General features: G+C 33.1%; 1 protein-coding gene across 1 annotated transcript in view; it reads right to left on the reverse strand.

The window, feature by feature from the left end:
• Akap6 (A-kinase anchoring protein 6) overlaps nucleotides 1-23,265 on the reverse strand; it is a 516,193-nt gene that overhangs the window by 38,385 nt on the left and 454,543 nt on the right. The window contains exon 12 of the mRNA XM_048798442.1: nucleotides 6,431-6,646. Within this exon, the coding sequence (XP_048654399.1) occupies nucleotides 6,431-6,646 (216 nt within the window). The remainder of the gene's footprint in view (nucleotides 1-6,430; nucleotides 6,647-23,265) is intronic.

The following is a 23,265-nucleotide window of genomic DNA, read 5'->3' on the forward strand; positions in this document are numbered from 1 at the left end:
CTCCCCTTCCCTCCCCTCCCCTCTTCTCTCTCTACACCGACTTTTTTTATTGTCATCATTCCCTAAATGATACAGAATAATAATATTTATATACATTTGCATTGTGTTAAGTATTAAAAGTAATCTAGAGATGGTTTAAAATATTTAGGAGGATGTGCATGGGTTATATATGCAAATACTATGCTATTTTAAATATTTTTAAATTTATTTTTAATTGACACATAATAATGTACTTCCATACTATTTCATATGAGGGTTTTGACCATCTTCAGAGTTATATGATTGGGGGTCCTGGAAACAACTCTCTACCCTACCAATGAGGGTGACTTCATAATTTACCTTTCAAAATTTTGACCTCTGTACTATATAAGTGTGTTATTTATTTTCCATATATTTGAGAATTTTTCATACATATTTTATTATTTATTTCTAAACTAATTCTATTATGGTTAAAGAACATACTTTGAGGTTATAAGTTCTTTTAAATTTAAGACTTGTTCCTTGACGCAGAAGAGTCAGTTTTGGTACGTGTTCTGTGTGCACTTAAAAAGAACGTTTATTTTGCTGTTGTGGGATGACGTGTCTTATTAATTAACTTTTTAATTTTTATTTTACATATTTAAGATGTGCAAAATGATGTTTTATTGTTTTTTTTCTTTTTAAGGACAGAGAGAGAGAGAGAGAGAGAGAGAGAGAGAGAGAGAGAATTTTTTAATATTTATTTTTTAGTTCTCAGCGGACACAACATCTTTGTTTGTATGTGGTGCTGAGTATCGAACCCCGGCCGCTCGCATGCCAGGCGAGCACGCTACCGCTTGAGCCACATCCCCAGCCCTGCAAAATGATGTTTTGATATACATATACATAGTGAAGTGATTACTACAATCAAGCAAATTTATATATCCATCATTTTATATAGTTACCTTTCTTTGTGCACATAGGGAGGAGAGTACCTAAAATCTACCCTCTTAATAAACTTCTAGTATATAATAGAATATCATTAAGTACAGTCTTCATGTTATACACTGAATCTCTGGATTATTCATTCTACTATAACTCAAACTTGGTATTTGACCCACAACTTCCATTTCCCTTCTTCCCCCATCCCAACCCCTGATAACCAACTTTCTATTCTGTTTCTACATTTTGTTTTAAGATCCCATGTGTAAGTGCAATCATATAGTAATATTCTTTCCATGTCCTATAGGATTCTCCATGGTATTGTAAATGGCAGAATCTCCTTTTCTAAACACTGAATATTACACTCACAATTTCTTTTTTCCATTCATCCATCAATGGATACTTTCACTTTTTTCACTATCTTGGCTATGGTAAACAGTGATGCAATGGACACGGGAATACAGATGTCTTAATGAGGTAGTGACTTAATTTCTTTTGTATATAAATCAGAAGAGGTATTGCTAGATCACATAGTAACTGTATTTTCTTAATAAACTTCTAGTATATAATACAATATCATTAAATACAGTCTTCATGTTATACACTAAATCTCTAGATTATTCATTCTACCATAACTGAAACTTGGTATTTGACCCACAATTAGGAACTTCCCACAGTGGCTGCACCAATCTATTTTCCCACCAATGGTAAACAGGTTCCCTTTTTTCCATATCATCACCAACACTTGTTACCTGCCTTTTGGATAAAAGACTTAGTTGAAGTGTTTTAATTAGGTCAAGTTGGTTTATAACATTATCCAAATCTTTTATGTTTTTACTGATTTTCTGATCTATCAATTACTGGGAAATGGTATTGGAATCTCTGCCCTAATTTGTCTCTTTTTCCTGTCTCTACTCAGGTGTATTAGCTTTTGCATGGTGCATTTGTAAGGTCTGTTTTAGATGTTTAATAATATCATATTCTCTTGATTAACTGGAACTTTTCACATTAATAAATGTTATTTATACCTTGTGATGTGCTTTGCTCTGAAATCTGTTTATTATTAATATAGCCACTCTGACTCTATTTCAATTAGTATAAGCTTAGCATATTTTTTCATCCCTTTTTTAAAAATCTATTTTGTCTTTATATTTAATATGGGCAACATATAGTTAAATCTTAAGTTTTTTTTCTTGATCTAATAAATTACTTTCTTTGGGCTTTTAGTTCATTGTGCATTTCTGTTTAATAGGACTATTGCTATAGCATTTAAATCTTTCATCTTGTGCATATATACGGGTGGGTGTGTGTGTGTGTGTGTGTGTGTGTGTGTGTGTGTTATTGCTTGTTACGTCATCATTGTTTTTTCTTTAACTGGGGATTTAACCCAAGGGCAGTTAACCACTGAGCCCAGCCCCAGCCCCCCTTTTAAAAAATATTTTATTTACTGACAGGGTCTCACTGAGTTGGTAAACCCTCACTAAGTTGCTGAGGCTGGCTTTGAATTTACAATCCTCCTGCCTCAGTCTCCCAAGCTGCTGGGATTACAGGCATGAGCTGCAGCATCTGACATTACATCTGTTCTTTATTTTCTTTTTCCTCCTTTCCTGGATTGAGATTTTTTCCAAAATGATTTACTTAATTTCCTTTGACTACTTTTTATAGTTTTTTTATTATAGTTTTAAAGGGTTACAGTGTTCTTTTTATCTTATCACAGTCTACTTTTTAAGGATATTATACCACCTCACAGAATAAAAGCCATACAAAGCTCAGTAACATTTCTTGCTTCCTGACCTTTGTGATATTGTTGTCATATATTTTATTCCTACATGCTATAAATCCTATAATTAACTGTTATTATCTTGATTTCAACAGCCTATTACTATTTAAAGAGATCTAAATAACATGAATTTTTTCTCACTAATCCACATGCTTACCATTTCCATTGTTCTTTATTCCTTTGTGCATATCCAGGTTTCCATCAGATATCATTTTTTATTTTTATTTTTTGTTTGCTTAAGGACTTCCCTTAAAAAGTCTCATAATATGGATTTAGTGTGATGAGTACTTTAAGCTTTTAATATTTAAATACTCTTTTTTCCTTCTTTTTTGAATGATATTTTCTATGTGTGTTTAATCCTGGGTTAAGCTATTTCCTTCTAATATTTTAAAGATGTTGCTCCTGCACTTACATAATTTCTGATAAGAAGTCTGCTACTCTGCTTCTTCTTATTCTGTAAGTAATGCATATTTTTTTTCTTCTGGATGCTTTTAAGATATTCTCTTATCTCTGGTTTTAATCAACTTGATTATAATGCCTTCTGATGTATTTTCTAAATGTTTATTATGCTTAAAGTTTGTTGGGGTTCTTGGATTTGTGAATTTATAGTTTTCATCAAATTTGGGAATTCTGGCCACTTTTTCTTCAAAAATTACTTTTCTCTTCCTCCTTTGTCTTAGAGATGCTAACTGTATACATATTTGACTAAAGTTTTCTCACAGCTCACTAATGCTGTTTTTTTTTTGTTTCTTTTTGGATAGAAGTTTCTATTGCTATATTTTTAGGCTTATGAATTATTTCTTCTGGAATCCTGGGTATTTTGTTTGTTTGTTTATTTTGTACTGGGAATTGAACTCAGGGGCCCTCTACCACTGAGCTACATCCCAAGCCTTTTTACTTTTTATTTTGAGACAGGGTCTCATTACGATGCTGAGGCTAGACTCAAACTTGCAATCCTCCTGACCTAGCCTTTTAAAAAAATTTTTTTTTGGTTGTAGATGGAAAAAATACCTATATTTTATTTATTTATTTTTATGTGGTGATGAGGACCAAACCCAGTGCCTCACACGTGCTAGGCGAGTGTTCTACCACTGAGCCAAAAACCCAGCCCTTGCCTCAGTCTTTCAAGTAGTTATTATAGGTGTGTACCCCTCCATGGACTCCAGTGTATTTTTTAATTTAAGCAATTGTATTTTTAATCCTTATTTTAGGTAGGTATCTTCAATATTTTTAGCTATGATGCTCAATATTTTTCTAGCATCTTAAATACATGGAACCAAAGTATAACTTTGTTCTTATCTACTAGTTCTATAATTTCTGAATCCATTTATTTTGATGGATATTTTTCTCTTCATCAGCTGAATTTTCCTATTTTTGTTTGCATGCCTGGTAGCATTTGATCAGATGCCAGATATTAAATTTTATGTTGTTGGATACTGAATATTTGTACTGCTATAAATATTCTTGAGCTTTGTCCTGGGATATGATTAAGTTTTTTTTTAAAAAAATGTTTGATCCTTTCTAGTCTTGCTTTTGGGAAAGACCACAGCAGTATTTAGTCTAATTTTACTCAATTGTTGAAGCAAAATCCTCCTTAATACTCTATCACATGCTCTGTGACTTTCTTATGACTGAAAGGAAAGAGAAGTATTCCTGGCTTTGTAGAAGCTTTGAAGAACAATCCATAGATTGTTCTTTCTAATCCTTTCTGGTGGCTACTTCTGCTAAAGACTCAAGAGGATCCATTCTGTAAATATTTATCAAACACCTAGTATGTGCAAGGAAATCACAGGCCCTGAATATAGGAAACAGAAGTTGGTATCAGTCCTCTCCATTCTTCTGTCCCTTTTTTTGAGTTACCTTCAATCACACCATTTTTTTTAAGCACAGAAGAAGTTATGTGCTATCTTCACTAACCAAATAATATACATATTCAGCAAGGGTGAGTCTTTTTCTGCAACTTGTATCTACCTCTACATAGTAGCCTGAGTCTCTAAGAAGTAGCCCCCATTTCTCAAAGCTAAAACTTGCCTGTACTGTAGAAGTAGGATAAAAATACCTACATTTGGTCTGGAGAAATCTAGCCTGGCATCCCTTATTATATGATTTCAAACCAGTGCTTAAAGGAAACCAGTTTGTGTCTTCTAAACCAGTTTGAATGCTTCCTAATGTTAGAACTTTCCCTGCTGCAGCTAGATTTTGCCCAAACTTCTTTCACCAATATCAAACTTACAGGCTTCAAAGTTCAGAAAAAAAAAAAAAAGGTAACCTCTTGCCCTTCCATATACTCTCAAATATGAAAAAAAATAATAATAAAGAAAAAGAAAAGCATGCTAGTTAAATAGCTTCACAGCAAATATGTCATTTCAAAAAAAGACATCCAATTATGTAGACTCTGATTACTGGTAATAATTTGGAAGTCTTAAGAAATTTAACAATTTCAGCTCAAAACAATTAAACAGAACTGTTGAAGAGAAAATCACCCTTAGACTCAACATGGCTTCAGATGCAAAAGATCAAGAAGGTTTACTGATTCTGTGTCCCTTCTGTTTAAAGTCCCTAATGCCAAACATCTGAAACTTAATATTAAAGCAAATACTGCTTTGTTAAAATTAGGATGCATAGGAAGAAGATATTTTTCAATGACACGATTTTTATATTTGATATTTCAGTTTTGAATCCTGAACTTTCCAAAGACATAGAACTGAAAATATAAACATATAAGGAAAAATTTCCTTTCTATGTATATATATGTATATATTTTTGTTTACATAAGTCAAATATGAGAGTTGGCCCTTCAACTAATAGCCATTGATTTTGAGGGCATTTGGGGAATACAATCTTTTTATCAATAAATTCTTTCTCATAAGAATAAGGCTTTCTGGACAATACATTTTGTATTATAATAAAGCAACTTCTAGTCTTCTCTATTTCCTTCATCTAGCAACAGCTTGAACCTGTACTCAACTTGGAAAATCCTTAAAAGGAATGACTATCCCCATTGTGATCATGACATTAAAACTCTAAGAAGAAACTTGTCAGTTCTCAGCAATTTAACTCTATCAGAACGAGCTCCAAGTAGAAACAATGGGGGAAATTCATGTACAAGTAGATGGTATTAACTCATATGATATAAGGGAAAGGTAAACAGTATACATTATTTCACTGCATTATCTGCCACGCAAATAGGTTGCTCCATAAACTGAGAATGTTAAGCCACCTCCTAGCAAAATACTCATGGGCGGTGCTGGAGTGGTGGCTCAGCAGTAGAGCATGTGCAAGGACCTGGGTTTGATCCTCAGCACCACATAAAAAAAATAAATAAATAAATAAATAAAGGTATTGTGTTCAGCTACAACTGAAAAATAAATGTACTCATGGGGCATTTTACAATTAATGAATATCTTTGGTGAAGGAATGATTGAAAGAATTAAAGGCTTAGGTGGTAAGGTAAAGTGAAATCTCCATTTGATTTTTTAAAAAGAAAAAGACAATGAGGTGAGCAGTTTGACCATTCGGAGTGCCTGCACTCTGTATCCTATTATAAACTAAAATAAAGGGGGAAAAGGGCAATGAGATACCCTAAAAGGCATCTCAGTAAGACAAGTAACTCTTGTGTTATGACAAATGGAGTTTCACTAGTGGGAATACATTTTCCAAGCTCTGGGAAAATTATTTTTTGTCTGAAACAAAAACAAAACAAGGGACAATTACACTAAAAAAAAAAAAAGAAAAGAAAAATTCACTCACAGATTCCTTTCCCATCTTCTTTTGTAGTCGAGTTTGCCACTGGACGGCTTGCATGACAATGGCTTCCCATCTTCTTTCAAGATTTACAATGATCAGCTGCATGGGCTGGTGGTCTGCGTTCAGATTGCAGGTCTCACGGTCATCCAGTAGATGCTGGCATAATCGAAGAATGGAGGCCACTCCTCGACGTCGCTGCTTTATTTCACGACAGAGGGACTGCAACACAGAATTGTTACAATCTATGAACTGAACGTTTATAGGGCGGAGTTCCCTAAAACATGAAACATTCCCTTCCACCATTATTTTGAATTGTAATTATATGCTAGTTACAAACAACAGGACAAGAAGAAGGGCCCTGAGGTCTCTATAGATAGCTAACTAATGCTAGAGAAATTAGCTTCATTCCTTTTTCACTTATTTCTTCCCTTTTTCACTTATTTCTTCCTTTTAAATGTAGGTTCCCACCTTGAAACCTAGGTAGTTAACAATTTCTAATCTAATGAAATAAATCATTTAGGGCATATGAATGCTAAACAGATTGACATGCTTTTTCAAGGTCAAAGAAACACACAAAAAATTGAAATATACTCCAAAATAAAATGGAATTTTTCCAAATTTATTTCTAGACTCTTTGAAAAGAACAAGTTCAGTTTTTTACTGTCTGAGAATGAATTGAATAAGGTTGCAAAGAATTTTTATATATAAAAGCTATTATCTGAAAAAAAAAAGATAAGCAGTATTTCTCTTCCGAAGCTTGATTAACAAAGCAATAATGTTCTGAAAACAGAAATTAAGATACTGGATTATTACTGCACTATTTGTTGGTTGCTGTGTTTCTTTTAATAGACATCACACTATTTAAGAAGGATATGCATGCATCAAAATAGCATTTTGCCCCCAGAAGCATTTGTATTACTGCAGTGACCCTAAGCTGAACAATTCAAGCAAAATAGTGGGTACACATGTCTAAAAATATTATATCCTTTCTTTGCCTACGGATAGTGTGTAAGTGATATTCTAATTCAAAGCCTTCAGGAGAAATGATGATTATATCCACAAACATCACTGAATTACTAATCTCCCTCTACTGCCACAATTGGACTGTTCTAACAGTTAACAGATTGCTTATTAATCAACAAGGGTAAACAAGACAATGCAATTTCATTTAGTGTGAGAGTTTTAATGCCTGAAAGTATTTGTGCTTAAAATGTTAATCTAGATAAGGCTTCATTAGAAGAAGTCTTAAAATGATTAAGTGCAGTTCATTGAAATGTGCGTGGAGTAGGGGTAGTAGATCAGCAGGTGGACATTTCATACAGATGTTCCACTTATTGATATAATGCATGCTATAGCTATTTAAATGACCGTAACTCAATAATAGCTGGAATTCTATTATTTCTATAATGAGAGAACCCTGTACCTTTAATATTTCTGAATTTTAAATAAGGTGAGTGACAAATTCCCAAACCTCTATTTATGGCAAAATATGACTAGGAATTTTATTATTCAATTTATACCAGTGCAGCAGTTCCAGTTTTGTTTCCTGGGCTTACCCTTATTTATTTTCCTAGGGTTCATTACTATTTTCCTATATAGCTCCTGATACAACAACCAGGTCTGACAAATTTCTTTACTGATACTATTCATTAGTTCACTGCTGATTGAGGGGAAACTCCTAGACATTCAAGGATAAAACTTGAGAGCCCATTAAAGCAACAAGCATTGTTTCCATCTCCTCCTCCAATTCTGCCAGCTGTCCTTTCTTGATCCACATGCATATTCTCTCTCTCTCTCTCTTTGACACACACACACACACACACACATACCTACACATCCTATACACTCTTACTCAACAACAACTGTTGAGCAGTCCAAACTACAAAGTCCACTGAATACTTGTCAATTTTTTTGGCCTAATACTGATGGTTCAAGATAATATCATCGCCAATTGAAATTGGTTCAGATGCTTCCTAAGGAAATGTACACTAAGAATTCTGTTTTTGGGGGCTAGGATTGTGGCTCAGCGGTAGAGCACTGGTCTAGCACGTGTGAGGCCCTGGGTTTGATCCTAAGCACCACATAAAATAAACAAATAAAATAAAGGTATTGTGTCAACTACTTCTAAAAAACAAATGTTTTTTTAAAAAGGAATTTTGTTTTTTGTTTTGTGGTTAATTTATTAAAAGAAAGGGCTATAAAAACCAAAAGATGATTTGTGTCATGGTCCTAGATTTTTAAAACCACTGTTTGAAGTTACACTAGAATAGTAACTACATTTCTCAAGTCAACAAAAAGTCCCTGAGTTCTTAGCCTAAGGACAATTTGCAATTAATGGCACTAAAGGTATGTACGGATGACTCCATAATAAATAAGGCACAGACCATACAAGATAGTATCTGCAAAATGCCCTTATGGGCTTCATTCACCCTCACAGGTATTTTCAAAGTTCTAAAACAGGACTCCTGAGGTTGGTATGGGAAATTTTTATAAATATCATTGGCCATATTTTTCGTAAGTATCTATAATATATCTAATATCTAAATATCCAGAAAAGCTTCACCCCCTTATCTTAATGCACATGAATTAAGATGAAATGGTGGTTTAAAAATGTGAAAGCAGTTACTATTGATATTCACTACCTGATTTTTCAACCTTCACAATTCTACACTTTTCTTACTTTAAATATCAAAAGGGCTTAGTCTACATTCTGGATTAATAATTTATTCTATATGTACACTCTTCAAAAGGAGAGGAAAATTGAGAATTTTACATGGCAAACATTTCAGTACTTTTTAAAATAGGAGATATAACTGGTAAAATAACATTCTTCTACATAAATGTGTTTCCATGACAACATTAAAATATACGTATTTATTTATAATCACAAACACATACTAAATAAAATCAGTGGATCTGCTGGCAACATTTCTCAGAATCAGTAGTTTACATTATTTCCATGATAAACTATGCACAGAGAAATGATAAATATAACTACATAGGAATAAATGATTATTATGACTATTTTTGTTTTACATTTCAGAGAACTGTATTTTTAAATAGAAACCCAAGCCAGGCAATCTAAGTAAGGCACAGAAATATGACAAACTTATCCTTACCGCTCTCTTCTCTGCTACACTGACCTCCTCAAATATGTACTGTATCTTCAATGCTAGATACTCATTCAGGAATGAAGGTTTCAAAAATGAACAAGCTACTGCTCCTTTCCTCAAGGAGCTGAAAGTCTACTGGAGGTGAATTATACAAATAAGTATAACCATACAAATGAGTATAAAACAAAGAGGGAAGGAAGTCTGTGCAGGTTAATATTGGAGGAACTAATGAAATCTTCAAGGAAATGGTGGAAACCAGGAAATCCAAGATAAAAGATGGGTGATAGTAGTTACAGGGATAGAAGACCTAGAGACATATGAATGTGGCAAACAAGCCCGAACTAGTACCTTTGGGTGCTTAATAGTTGGGGAAAATGAGAACGAAATGGATGAAAGAGGTCATGGCTGGTTCCTGTACATGGTCATATTGCCCTCCTGGAGAAGTATAAGAAAAGAAGAGGTAAAGGAAATTCAAAAGAAAGAAAAGCATAACTAATATCAATATGTCAAAGAAAAGTATTCCAAATGCTTTAATATTTAGTTATCATTTGGTAATTTTTTGGCAATTTCTTCCTGCAAGGCTACCTTTGTTAGTATAGAGGTTTGTCTCAGAAACCCAATTGTTAGAGTGCAGTTTGATGTGCCACTTTTAAATTTTTTTTTAAAATATTTTTTTAGTTGTAGATGGACACAATACCTTTTATTTTTTTTTATTATTATTTTTTAAATATTTATTTATTTTTTTAGTTATCGGCAGACACAACATCTTTGTTGGTATGTGGTGCTGAGGATCGAACCCGGGCCGCACGGATGCCAGACGAGTGCGCTACCACTTGAGCCACATCCCCAGCCCCCACAAAATACCTTTTATATATATAATTTTTTCTTTTATGTGGTGCTGAGGATCAAACCCAGTGCCTATCACATGCCAGACGACTGCACCACCACTGAGCCACAACCCCAGCCCTCCCATACTTTTAAATTTCTAATGACCAATTATATTTACTTATGTTTCTACTCATTTTCATCATGTTTCCAAAAAGGCAGATTTTCTATAAAAAGGAGAAGCATTAAAAAAAATAAAAATTCTTATGTTTGTTTTTCCTTTACAAAGAACAGATTTACAACACTCTAAACATTTTTCCCCCCTTGGGGAGGGATCATATTATAAAAGAGTTGCTAACAGGGAAAAGATTTTGTTTTACATCTATAGGCTGTCAATTTGGTTTCTAATTCACCAATGGCAATTTACAAGGGTTTTGTTTTGGTTTACCTCCTGACATCCCTGGTCAACTTTCCAAATGTTGAAATCATTCATATACTGAACCAAATAGACAAAATCATTCCTGGCACTGGCTTCAGTATGATGTCATTGAAGGTAAGACTTTCAATGCTGCTACTTTATTCTTCACAATATCTCAAATGTATCGCAAATGCTAATGTTTTACATAGAAATATTACATTTACTTGTATGTACATGTACTTGATATTGAACAAATGCCATCTACTTCATATGATGATGTAAACAAACTTACAATAAAAATAATTACTATAAGTAGATCAAGAACTGTTAAAATATTACACATACATAAGTAAAATGTGAGAACCAAATAGAGGAAAGAGAGATTAAGAGAAAAACAATGTTTCAAAAACACCAAAACTTGGGTGTGGGTTGTGGTTCAGTGGTACAACAATTACCTTGCACATGTGAGGTACTAAGTACAATCCTCAGTACCTCAGTACACACAAAAATAAATAAATAAAAATATTGTGTCCATCTACAACTGAAAATATTTTTTTAAACACCAAAACTCAATATATGTTAAAAACATAAATTCTAAGAAATTTGTCTCCAATATCATAATTTTATTCAACATTAATTTAATATTATTAGGTAGGTCAATATAAACAAAGTAATAGAACTTCAGATAATCTGAAAATTGAAACAGAAACTATGAAGCAATTCCATTTATAAAGGCAAATATTACTTCTAGATTGATCAGTATGATACCTATACCTATTTTTTAAATTCATTCTTTCTAGATATACATGGCAATAGAGTGTGTTTTGACATATTACACATACATAGAATAAGTATGACTTGTTCCAATTAGGATGATTTTGGTTGTATATGATGTGGAATTACTTTGGTCATGTGTTAATATATAAGGATAGGAAAGATACGTCCAATTCATTCTTCTGTCTTTTCTATTCCCATCCTCCCTCCCTTCCCTTCATTCCCCCTTTTTATGATATGAGCAGTTGCTTTCTCTTTGTCTGCTACCTGTAGCCAGATTTTCTAGAGCAGAGGTCCTCAGAGTCTTATTCCCAGGTCCCAGGGGTATTAGCATCACCCAGGAATTGTTAGAACTGCAAATTCTCTGGGGCCATACCATATCTTCTGAATCAGGAACTTTGGGATGAGGCCCAATGAGGTACAGTTTAACAAGTACTACATGTGATTTCACTGCATGCCAAAATTTGAGAAGACAAGTCTACACGGAATAGAGAAATTAGTTTTCAGATAAAAGCATCTTGTCAAGTAGTTTTTTTACAAGTATAAACAGAAGGTATAAATTCTGATTCTAAAATCAAACTGATAGCCAAGAGTTGAAGGACAATGATAATTAGTGATCACTCTTTTTCTTATTGTCAGCAAATGACCAAAATATAAATAAATGAATGAATCAGTGCAATAGTTTGGATTTTGAATGTTCCCCCAGAGACCCATGCTTGGTTTTTCCCCAGGGTGATACTTCTGGGAGGTGGTGGGGCCTTTAGGAAGTAGGCCTAGTGGGAGGTCTTTAGGTCATTTGGGGAATGCCCCTGAAGGGAATTGTGGGACTTTTCCTAGTTGTCTCTTTGCTTCCTGTCTAGAAGGTTTGTGGTTTCACTCCACCACTCACTAGCACTCTGGTGTGCTGCCTCCTTACAGGTCCAAAACAATGGGCCAACCTGTCATGGACTAGAAATTCCAAAACTGAGCCAAAACAAACCTTCTCTCTTAAGTTGGTTATCTCATGTATATAACTTGTTATGTCAAAAAGCTAACTAATATAATCAGTGAATAGATCTTTTCATCCAATCTTATCTTTATGTTATTAATATTTTCTTGATGATATCCAAAAATTTCAGTGAAATTATAATTGAACCTGTGTTATATTGTTTGCATCCAATATTTGGAGCTTCTACTCCTATTTTTACCAAATGTCATTTACTAGTTAATGCCTCTAATAATACGACATTGTGCTAAATTAAATAGAAGCCCTGCTAACAGAACGTTTACACAATAAAACAGAATGATGAAGATTCCTAGGAAGGTAAAAGAGATCAGGTGCATACAATGTTGATACCTGCAGTCATGGTCCAATAAGAATATAGAACAAGTGGGGAAAATGAGAGGCTATATTGGTATCCTATGCAATTTCAGAAGATGCTTTTGACTGGTTGATTCCAGATCATTATTTGGGGGGCAAGGTTAGCAATAGTCATATGCATGATATTTCTTATAGCAATAAGCATTTTTTGAGTATCAATTATTTGCCATGCACTGTACTTTTCATTACAGGACTAACATTAGTGGATGAGAGGCATATAATAAGAAGTGTTACCTGTTCTTAAGATCTTATAATCTGATTGGAAAGAGAAGATGCTGATTCCTCAGCGTGAGATAAATAAATGTAAAGCAAAGGTTATTGATAAAACAACTCATCAGGTTGAAATAGGTTTAAAATAAGGTAAGGGAGGGGAAAATTATTTGTGAATAGTATGACCATGATCCAAGTTTAAGGTGCAATTGATATATATGCTATATTATGGCAATTTACTTAGAGAATAAGAAAGTCCATTACTAGCTGCAGTATATACATTAGGATTCACAGAATTAAAACTAGGCTTGGAAGATGCTGAAGATTGGAAAGGAGGAGGGAAGCAAATATAGGCATTGCAGATTAGAGTATGCACAGAAGAAAAGGTCAAGAAATCATAATTTTTGTAACATTTTAACATGGAAGTTCAAGTGGGTATGATGATAATCATTGTTAAATCATTCATTCATTCATCTAAATGTACTTATTGAGTGCCTCCTACATGCCAGGCACTGTTCTCAGTGATAGGAATATAGCAGTGTGCAAGGTACACAAGATTTCTTATTCATAGAACTTACATTTTCATGTATGCAGGTGAGAGAAGCTAGAAATAAAACATAAATAAATATTCTAAAATATCAGATAGTGTCAAGAGCTATAAAATAAATTGGGTGATACAATAGAAGTAAATGGGAAGTTACTTTAGATTGGGTCTTCAATAAAGCTTCTCTGAAGAGGTAACATACAATAACAAGTTCAGATGGAGAAACAAAATGTGACTTACTGTTCTGATGCTGTAATAGTTTAGATAAAATAATGTTTATAAAGTAAAAGCTAATATATTTCATTAAAGTCTTATTTTAAAATTAAATATAGAGTGCTATGATTAAAATTTAATGCTTATCAATAAAATAAATTAAGTTAAAAAATTATTAGTGCAATTAAGTCAAGAAACAATAGTCTATTAAAAAATGGTGCTGGGACAACTGGATATCCACATGTAAAGGAATGAATTGGACCCCGACTTTGCACCACATGTAAAACTAATTCAAGATGAATCATAGACCAAAATGTGAGAGCTAGAACTATAAAAATCTTAGAAGAAAACAGAGGAGTAGGTGTTCATTACCTTGAGTTAGTCAATGTTTTCCCAGAATGACAGGAAAAGTAGAAATGACTTTTGACTTCTTAGATAAAATACCAAAGTACAAGCAATTTTTGGACTTCTTAAAACTTCTACATTTCAAATGACTCCATCAAAAAAGTGAAAGGACAACTCACAAAATGGAAAGAGATTTTTCAACATTACATACCTGATTAAAGATTTATATCCAAAATATATTTAAAAATTCTTACAATAAAAGCAGTCTTTTAAATGGCCAAAGTATTTGAGTAGACATTTCTTTAAAGACATAAAATGGCCAATAAACACATGAAAAGATACTCAACATCATTAGCCATCAGTAAAATGCAAATATAAAACATAACTTGATAGCACTATGTTTCTACTAAGTTGTCTAAAATAAAAAAATACAAAAATAATAAGTGTTGATCATACTAGAGAATTTGGAACTTACATACATTGCAGATGGAATTGTAAAATGGTGCAGCTACTTTAGAAAACAATATGACATTTTGTCCAAAATTTAAACATAGACTTACTCTATGATCCAGCAACTTTACTCCTAGGTAAGTATTCATGAGAACTGAAAACACTTGATCACATAAAAGTCTGTACAAAAATATGTATAATAGCATTATTCGTAATAGCTCAAAAGTATAAACAATCCAAACATCCATCAATCAATGGGCGAATAAACAAAACATAGCATACTCATATAACAAAATATTATTTGACAATAAAAAGGAATGAAATATCAATACATACTACAACATGGATAGACCTTGCGAACATTATGCTAAGTGAAAAAAGCTACACACAAAAGGTCATATATTACCTGTCTCTATTTATATGAAATGTCCAAAACAGGATAATGGATAGAAACAAAGTAGAACAGTGGTTACCAAGGGCCTCAGTAAGGGTAAAATAGGGAATAACTGTTAATGGGTAAAGAGTTTCTTATAGAGGTGGTGAGAATGTTTTGAAATCAGATTCTGTAGTATGTGAATCATACTTCAACAAAATTGTTAATTTGAAAAAAGTTCTATTTCTTCATCAATCATGTAACTGATTTTATAATCAGAAAACTTATTATTCTCCTAGGGTATTATGTATGCTTGTGTTACTAGTGATACCAGTCATCATGGTTCTGACACCATGGGTTAGTGCAAGGATGAATAGACTTACAAATATAAACTTAAAGCTTTTCTCCCCCTTTTTCAACTTCTTTTCCAGACCCAGTCTTCTTTGTGAACTTTTGTATTTGTTTTATGTTATTTGTAGAACAGCTATATTAAAAATTGCACTTCATTATTATATAGTAGAATATCTACTTTTCATGTTATTCTAGGAAAATTATGTGTAACTCAAAGTAATGAACACTTCTCTGTTTTCTTCTAAGATTTTTATAGTTCTAGCTCTCACATTTTGGTCTATGATTCATCTTGAGTTAGTTTTACAGGTGGCACAAAGTTAGGGTCCAATTCATTCCTTTATATCTGGATATCCAGTTGTCTCAGCATCATTTCTTGTAAAGACTATTCTTTCCTGACTTGATTATACCAAGTAATGATTATAAAATCCATTGGGATAGAATCATTAATACAAACCTACATATCTTAGTCAAATGGTCAGACATTCTCCTATATGACAATAATGTATTGCAATTTTTAATATAGCTGTCCTACTTCTAGAAATATCATGAAACATATATAGAAAAATACACAAAGAAGACTTGGTCTGGAAGAGTAGTTGAAACAAATGTGGAAAATGAAGAATGTTAATTAAATCAAATTATTTCAGTGAAGAATTCCATACATAATCATTTACATCTTATAAAACTGTACTCTATTGCATTATTGGTGTCAGTACAAAAATGGGAGACCTGACATATTGGATGTACTTCATGTACTTTACCAAAGATCATTCCAAATTGGTTACATCTATCTGAACCAATAGAAGATAAAAACAATGCTATCTTCAACTATTTCATCAAGGCTTGCTTGAAAGCAAAAGCCAACAACCAATGAAATTTATCAATTTCTATAGTACTATTCTTAATAGAATTTTCCTAGTTATTTTCACTAAGCCCCGATATTAATGATTAACATTTTTTGTATATGTGTGCCATGAATTTTTAGGTACTTGTATGTATTTACTCATTTAATCTCCACAACAACACATGCATACACATATGCTCACGTGCACACACACATACATACACACACACACACACATATAGAAAGGGGAACAAAGGGATTATGATTTAGTTTACAAATGAGGAAATGACGATGAGGGGAAGTTAAATAACTGATCAGAAGTAACGCAACTAATAAACAGCAAGGCAGGATTTTAACACAGGAAGCCCAAATTCAAAGCTGATTCATAAAAACTATGATACACAGTTTTCTTTTCATAAGTAATATGAAGAACATGTAAGATGTCTACATTTTCAGACTAACTGGATCCTGACTTCAACTATATGTGGATACAGTCATAAAGTTATTGTTCCTAAGAAAGCCAACAACCTCTTCTTGTAAACCTTTCAGAAATACAATCTTCTAAAGGGCACTCTAGGTCTTCAAATACACAAGAATTAGTAATACACACAATACTTAAATCCAGGTTGGCTACGAAAGCATGGATGGAAAAAAATATAAATCATTAATTAAATAAGCATGTATGGAATACCTATCATAATGGGTAGTATTCAAAGTGCTTGAGATATATCAGTGTACAAAACAGGCAAAAATCTTCTTTCAAGGACCTAATATTCTAATAGATAGAGGAAGTATTATCTCTTGAGAAGGGTATAAATTATAGGAATAATAAAGGAGAGATTGAACAAAGGTAGAAAATGTTCATTAGACAAATGATTAACATTTCTAGCAATGGGTCAGCAGCTCTTTTGGTCCTGAGAACACCATTCTCAAATAAATTATGTGCTTAACTATGTGTAGTGTATAAAGTGTTGAAATAAGAATTTTCACCCTAGAATTGTGAAGAAGTAATTATTCAAAACAGACAAAAAACCCATATTTCAAATTAAGTATGAATGATGACTTGTATATATTTTTTTAAAATATGGCAAATGACATCTTGGTATTTTAACTGATTCCAACCTTGAAAAACAACGTCAGCCAATATAGAGATACAGTTCAGTTGCAAACTCTGGGACTTAATCTATATTGAAGCTAAATATTCTATAAGCATGCAGTGAAGTGCAAAAAATAGCAATTGAAAAATGACATGATTAAATGGCAAGACATGCAATCATTTGCTCTCAATTATATCAATGTATCTTCTTCATTTCTAGGAGTCAGGCAGAAATATTGTTTTTTAAATGCCTCTATTAAATTGGTCACCAATAATAAAATAGATGAGAGTCCTAATAAGCTCATTTACATAACATATATCATACAGTACAAAACTATTCTCTCCAAACAGTTTTGCTCATAGATTTGTCTCCTGGTTGTCATGAGTCTTTGCTACATTAGCAGATTTTAAAAGCATAATACTGCCTTCAGGACCATTTGTAGAAAAATGTTTATGAAACTTTTCTAGTTAACCCTTGGCAGGATCCTTATTGCTAATTATGGAAAAAGTATTGATATAATATCTTGGCTGTCACATTCTATTATGGTGATGGTAGAAGCAGAATCTAGGTCTGACATTTTGGAAATATCATCTAATTGCAAGTCAGAAACAGAGAATGACAGTTTTAAGTAGATTATAACTTCTTTCAAAATAGCAAACTGGTTTGCTTAATATAAAAGCTAGATTTTAAAAATAGTATTAAAGCCGCCTGAATTGGTTCACCAAGCACATCTCTATCAGCTCATTGGAAAAGAGCTGGGTTGTGTGTCAAAACAGTTTGAAACTGTACATGACAGTATAAGTCCAGATTCAAACACTGATTTATTTCTTATAACCATTTAGAATCAAAATATTTCCAGTGAATATTTTTATTTTTAAGAAAAATCACTTACCCTCTGTTAATTCACATTGTCCGCAGAAAAGAAAAGGTCAAATACAGTGCATCACCTTCCAGGACTCTGAAAAACCAGCCCTTTGACCTAGAAAAATATTCTACTTCTTCTTGCAATCTAGTATACTCACCAATCAATCTGAATCACTAAAGGTCACCAGGAATATTAATTAATACTGTAAATTCTTGGAGACCCTTCAATAAGTGATGTCATCTAGGGAAAGATAATTATTATTTTATAAATACTGATGTTTATGTTTAATAGCATGTATTTTCATCTGATAGAAAAAGATGTAGTAAATTTTTATATGGTGTGACACTACATCATGTATAACCATAGAAATGTAAAGTTGTGTACAATGAATCAAAGTGCATTCTGCTGTTATATATGCTTAATTAAAACTATATATATATAGGGGCTGGGGATGTGGCTCAAGTGGTAGCGTGCTTGCCTGGCATGCGTGCGGCCCGGGTTCGATCCTCAGTACCACATACAAAGATATTGTGTCCGCCAAAAACTAAAAAAAATAAATATTAAAAAAAATTTTCTCTCACTCCTCTCTCTCTTTAAAAAAAACTATATATATATATATATATATATATATATATATATACACACATACATATATAGTATATATAGTAAATTTTACTTATAAGGGAGCATTTCTACAACTTTTAGCTTTTTTTTAAGCTGTAGGATAATATAAATATACAAGAAGCATTCTAAAAATGCAGATACCGTGTTATTTCTTGAAAACTGTTGTTTTTATCCCTATGTGGCACTCTTTAATTTCTTTGTTATTTTCTCTATACTAGGTTAAGTACTTTTAAATATGTTTGTTTTTAAGAATCAAACTCAGTGGTTTTGTGCTTAGTTCATATTCACGTGTAATTAGTAATATGTTGTATACTTCCTTTTCTAAATTAAAAACACTATTAAAATTCCAGACATACAAAACAATATAAAGATTAAGTTACTCTAAAGAAAACTGTAATAGCTTACAGATTGCTTGTATCATTACTAAAATGCTGGTACCTATTATGGAGTCTCCCTGGAATAAAGAATGTACTTTTGGCAATAATCTTTTAAAAACATGTCCATTATGTTAAGATGCTAAACTAGTCTGCAATTTCAAAAAGGTAACTTTTAGCAACAAGGGGAAAAGGGTGCTGGATTTAAATGCAACTTAGCCATTATACTACAAAATACTTTTTTTAAAACTCCACAATCACTCTTTTCATAAGCAAATAAGATATTAATTGTAATTTATTTTCATCTATTATATTTATAATACCCACTGAGGTTTTCTCTCATTGATTCCATGGGAATCATTTCAAAGTAATTCTTGGGAATGGATAAAGATGATTTCTTTCCTCTAGATTATCTGTTGGTCCCAGCTACCTGAAATCACCTTTGTTTTTAGTGGATCTTAAGTATTCACTGGCCAGATCAAAGGATATTCAGGACAGACTGTAGGAAAGGAAGGAAAGAATTCTGTATGACAACATACAGTGCACTACAGTATCCATTTTATAAAATCTATAAGAAAGGGCTTATCCTAATGACCATACCTGGAGAATGAAATAGCATAAGAAGGAAAACTAGAGAATATAGGACCAAGGGTGAACCAAGAGGAATTTCCAAGGATAAGGTGAAACACACAGCCAACCTAACTCATGACGAAAAATAGACTATTCAACTAACTAATTTCATGAGTTGCTCGATCATACTGCATGGTGTTTTTTTTCACTCTCATCTGCCTATAGTTGGCTATACTTCACCACACTCCTCTTATCAAGTCCTGTTTTTCTAGACTTGTCTCTGGCTTCTTTTTATTTCCTATGAATACACTCCTGAACTCATCACAAATCTCAGTCTTACTTGAAGTACAAGAGTTAAGAACTAATATTTTAGAGAAGTATTCCTATGATTCTAGAACCATACAGATGGAAAAAATGGGATTCGGGAACTCTGGGAATATATAAAGAATATTGGAAAGAGAGTCAGACTTTGGGAATAAAATTTCTAAAGAGGAGGAAAATGATGCCAGGGAGAAAAAGTCAACATTCGAAAAAAAAATCCTTTTATTTAGTAGTCATTTAATACTCTTGATCTAGAAGGGGCAGAGGCACAGACAACTTTATAAATTTTATACTCTTCATTTTATTTTCATAGCATGTAAAATAAATAGGATGACTTCTTGTATAGAGTTTGGACCACTGGGAATTTGTTTCTTAGCCCTTGCCTTTGCATTTGCAGTGGAAGCCAGAGCATCTTGCCTTCTTTTCACAGGCTTTCAGTATTCCCAGGGATGTAGTAATACTAACCAGACTCTCAGGGTCATTTTGAAATTCAACTAATATGAAATAGAAAATCACTCTTCAACTACTATGTTAGGTAGAAAAGAGATGGTGACTAAATATTAGCCAACCGGTAAATTGCTAGGATGATTATTTAGCTTAAAGCAACATTCGAGAAATTTGTGAAAAAGAAATATAAGAACTTCATTCTTCATCTCATAGCTAAAAATCAAGCGGAGGTCCAGGAACATTTTCTTAAATAAAGCCAATTCTCCTCTTCTGGGAAGAGATAGCACATCTCCTGCCTGTTGTTTTCCCATCCCCTTGAAAAAACTGAATACATGGGGGATTAGTTCTTTTGTTCACTCTATGTAACATTTTGTCAGCAAGACAGACGATTTAAGCTAATCACACAGGTGTTTTAGTTTATATTTGAGAAGCAACTTGGAATAAGAAACTACAATATAGGATATTCTCTTAGTTTGGCAATAACTAGTTGTGTGATAGCAAGTAAATGATATAACTTCTTTGTTTCCTTCGAATCTTCTTTTTAAAATTCAATGATCCTTTGGCCTCTAACATCTTCTGGCATCAAATACTGCATAACCTTCTACTAGGTCAGGAAAAATATCATATTGTGGTCTGAGATGGACTTTTTTTTTTTCTTCTTGATACTGAGGATTGAACCAGGGGCACTCTACCACTGAACTACATCTTCGGCCCCTTTTATATGTTATTTTGAGACAGGGTAATCTGCTACCTCAGTCTCCTAAGTAGTTGGGATTAAAGGTGTATGCCACCACTCCCATCCTGAAATGGACTTTAAAAAAAATTATAAAATAAAATTCAAGTACCTCTAGAATAAGTTAAAAGGTGACTCTCATCTTTTCTTATGAACTTCTAGGGTGTGACAGAATATTAATTTTATTTTTATGCCTTTGTCATTTTAATTTATTTTCCTTTTTGCTGACTTTAACTGTGGTCACCTGCTTTAACTGGATAAGTATGAGTTGCAGCCATCTCAATGAAACAACCTTGCTTGGTTTCAGATTCTACTCATGTCATGGTTATGTTCTAACATCTTCAAAGTCTCACCGAATAACTTTATAGTGAGAATCATACAAGTAAGTGAAGCAAGCACACGTGACTGAAAATTTAACTTCCATTGCTGTGTCAGTAAAATTTTGAAGTCTGTTGCACCTGTATTTTATTGAAGATGAAGATGTCATAACTGAATAGATACTCACTGCTGGTCTTGATGGGGGTCTTTACTGACACATAAAGGAATAAATGAACTATCCCTCCAATTCCTAAAAGTCATTTCTCCTGGTCATTTTTAGAAAAGAAGGATGGCAGAAGGGGAAAGAGGAACTTGAGTTACTGCCCAGCCTGTGCTTCTCAAAGGAGCTTTCAATATAAGACCTGTCAGTCTCATTTTACATTTATCTGCAGGGCATTAAATTTAAAAAAGAAAGAGAAATCTCCTTGGGGAAGAGAATGTGGTATTCTAAATGTACAGTGTATAATTTAGGATTTAATCAACAGTTTAGAGCATCAGTGAAATTAAGAGAGATAAGTTAGGCTATTTTTTTTTCCAGATGGGAATAATGATTTATGCCTCCACCCTATCTTAGAGAGGTTTTGGGAGGATTAATGAGCTAATGTCTGTAAAGCTCTTTAAGCTCCTCATATGGAGGTGCAACATAAACACAAGGTGAAAAATGATAGCAAACTCTATACTCAATTTGAGTTCCCAAGGGTAAAGCCCCTGGAAATGAGAAGCTGTTGCAGGTCAAGATGGTAAATACGTGAGTTCCAATGCCAGAGGAGCAGTGGTTTGTTGTCATATATATTTTTAAATCTGTTTAAAATAGTCCTTAGTAGTTGTAATAAAGCATTTCAACATTTCCTTCTTATCACAGTATTCCTCATGATGATCATTTTTATTTCTATTTGTCAAACGAGACAAGATTATTATCTATATTTTACAGGGAAAAATTGGAATTTGGAAATTGCAAAGACATCAGTGACAATCCTGCACGAGAAATCACTGGCTTGGTAATATTGGATTGTGGCTTTGATTGGGATTCCAAAGATGCAGGCTGCCATCTGGCTCTGCTTGTTTTGTCCTGGGTGAGTCATTTAATTTATCAGACACCTAGTTTCTTTCTCTTTCAAATAAGGAGGCTGAGCTAGTTAGATGATCTCAGGTTTCATTCAGAGATGAAATTCTACAACCTGCTTTGTACTTTAGTATCTAGTAATTTCAAGGCATTGTCTAAATATTATGAAGGACAAGCAAAAAAAATAAAATTTTTTTGATAGGATACATAGTCTGTTGATAGGATACATAGGTGCATATTTATACATGCCTGAATGAAATAAATAAGCATACAAACAATACAGGAATTTCTTTAATTACTTACCTCCAGCACTCCACATATGCACATAGTGTTCCGTTCCTTGCCCCAACTTCATTTCAGATTTCAATTTAGAAGTCACTTACTCTAGGAATTTCCTCATCTCTCCCCATGAGAATATATATGATGTCCCTCCCCAAGAATGTTCTATGTATATATTCACTCCTGTCAAATCACATGCTGCATCCTGTGTTCTACTTTAGACTGTGTGTTTCTTGGAAGTCATCTATGAATGGCTCACCACAGTATCCTTGGTACCCAGAATGATGCTTGACAAATGTGTTTGCTTTTAAAAAAAAAAGGTGTCAA

The sequence above is a fragment of the Marmota marmota genome, unplaced genomic scaffold (assembly GCF_001458135.2).
Source record: "Marmota marmota marmota unplaced genomic scaffold, marMar, whole genome shotgun sequence".
NCBI lineage: Eukaryota > Metazoa > Chordata > Mammalia > Rodentia > Sciuridae > Marmota > Marmota marmota.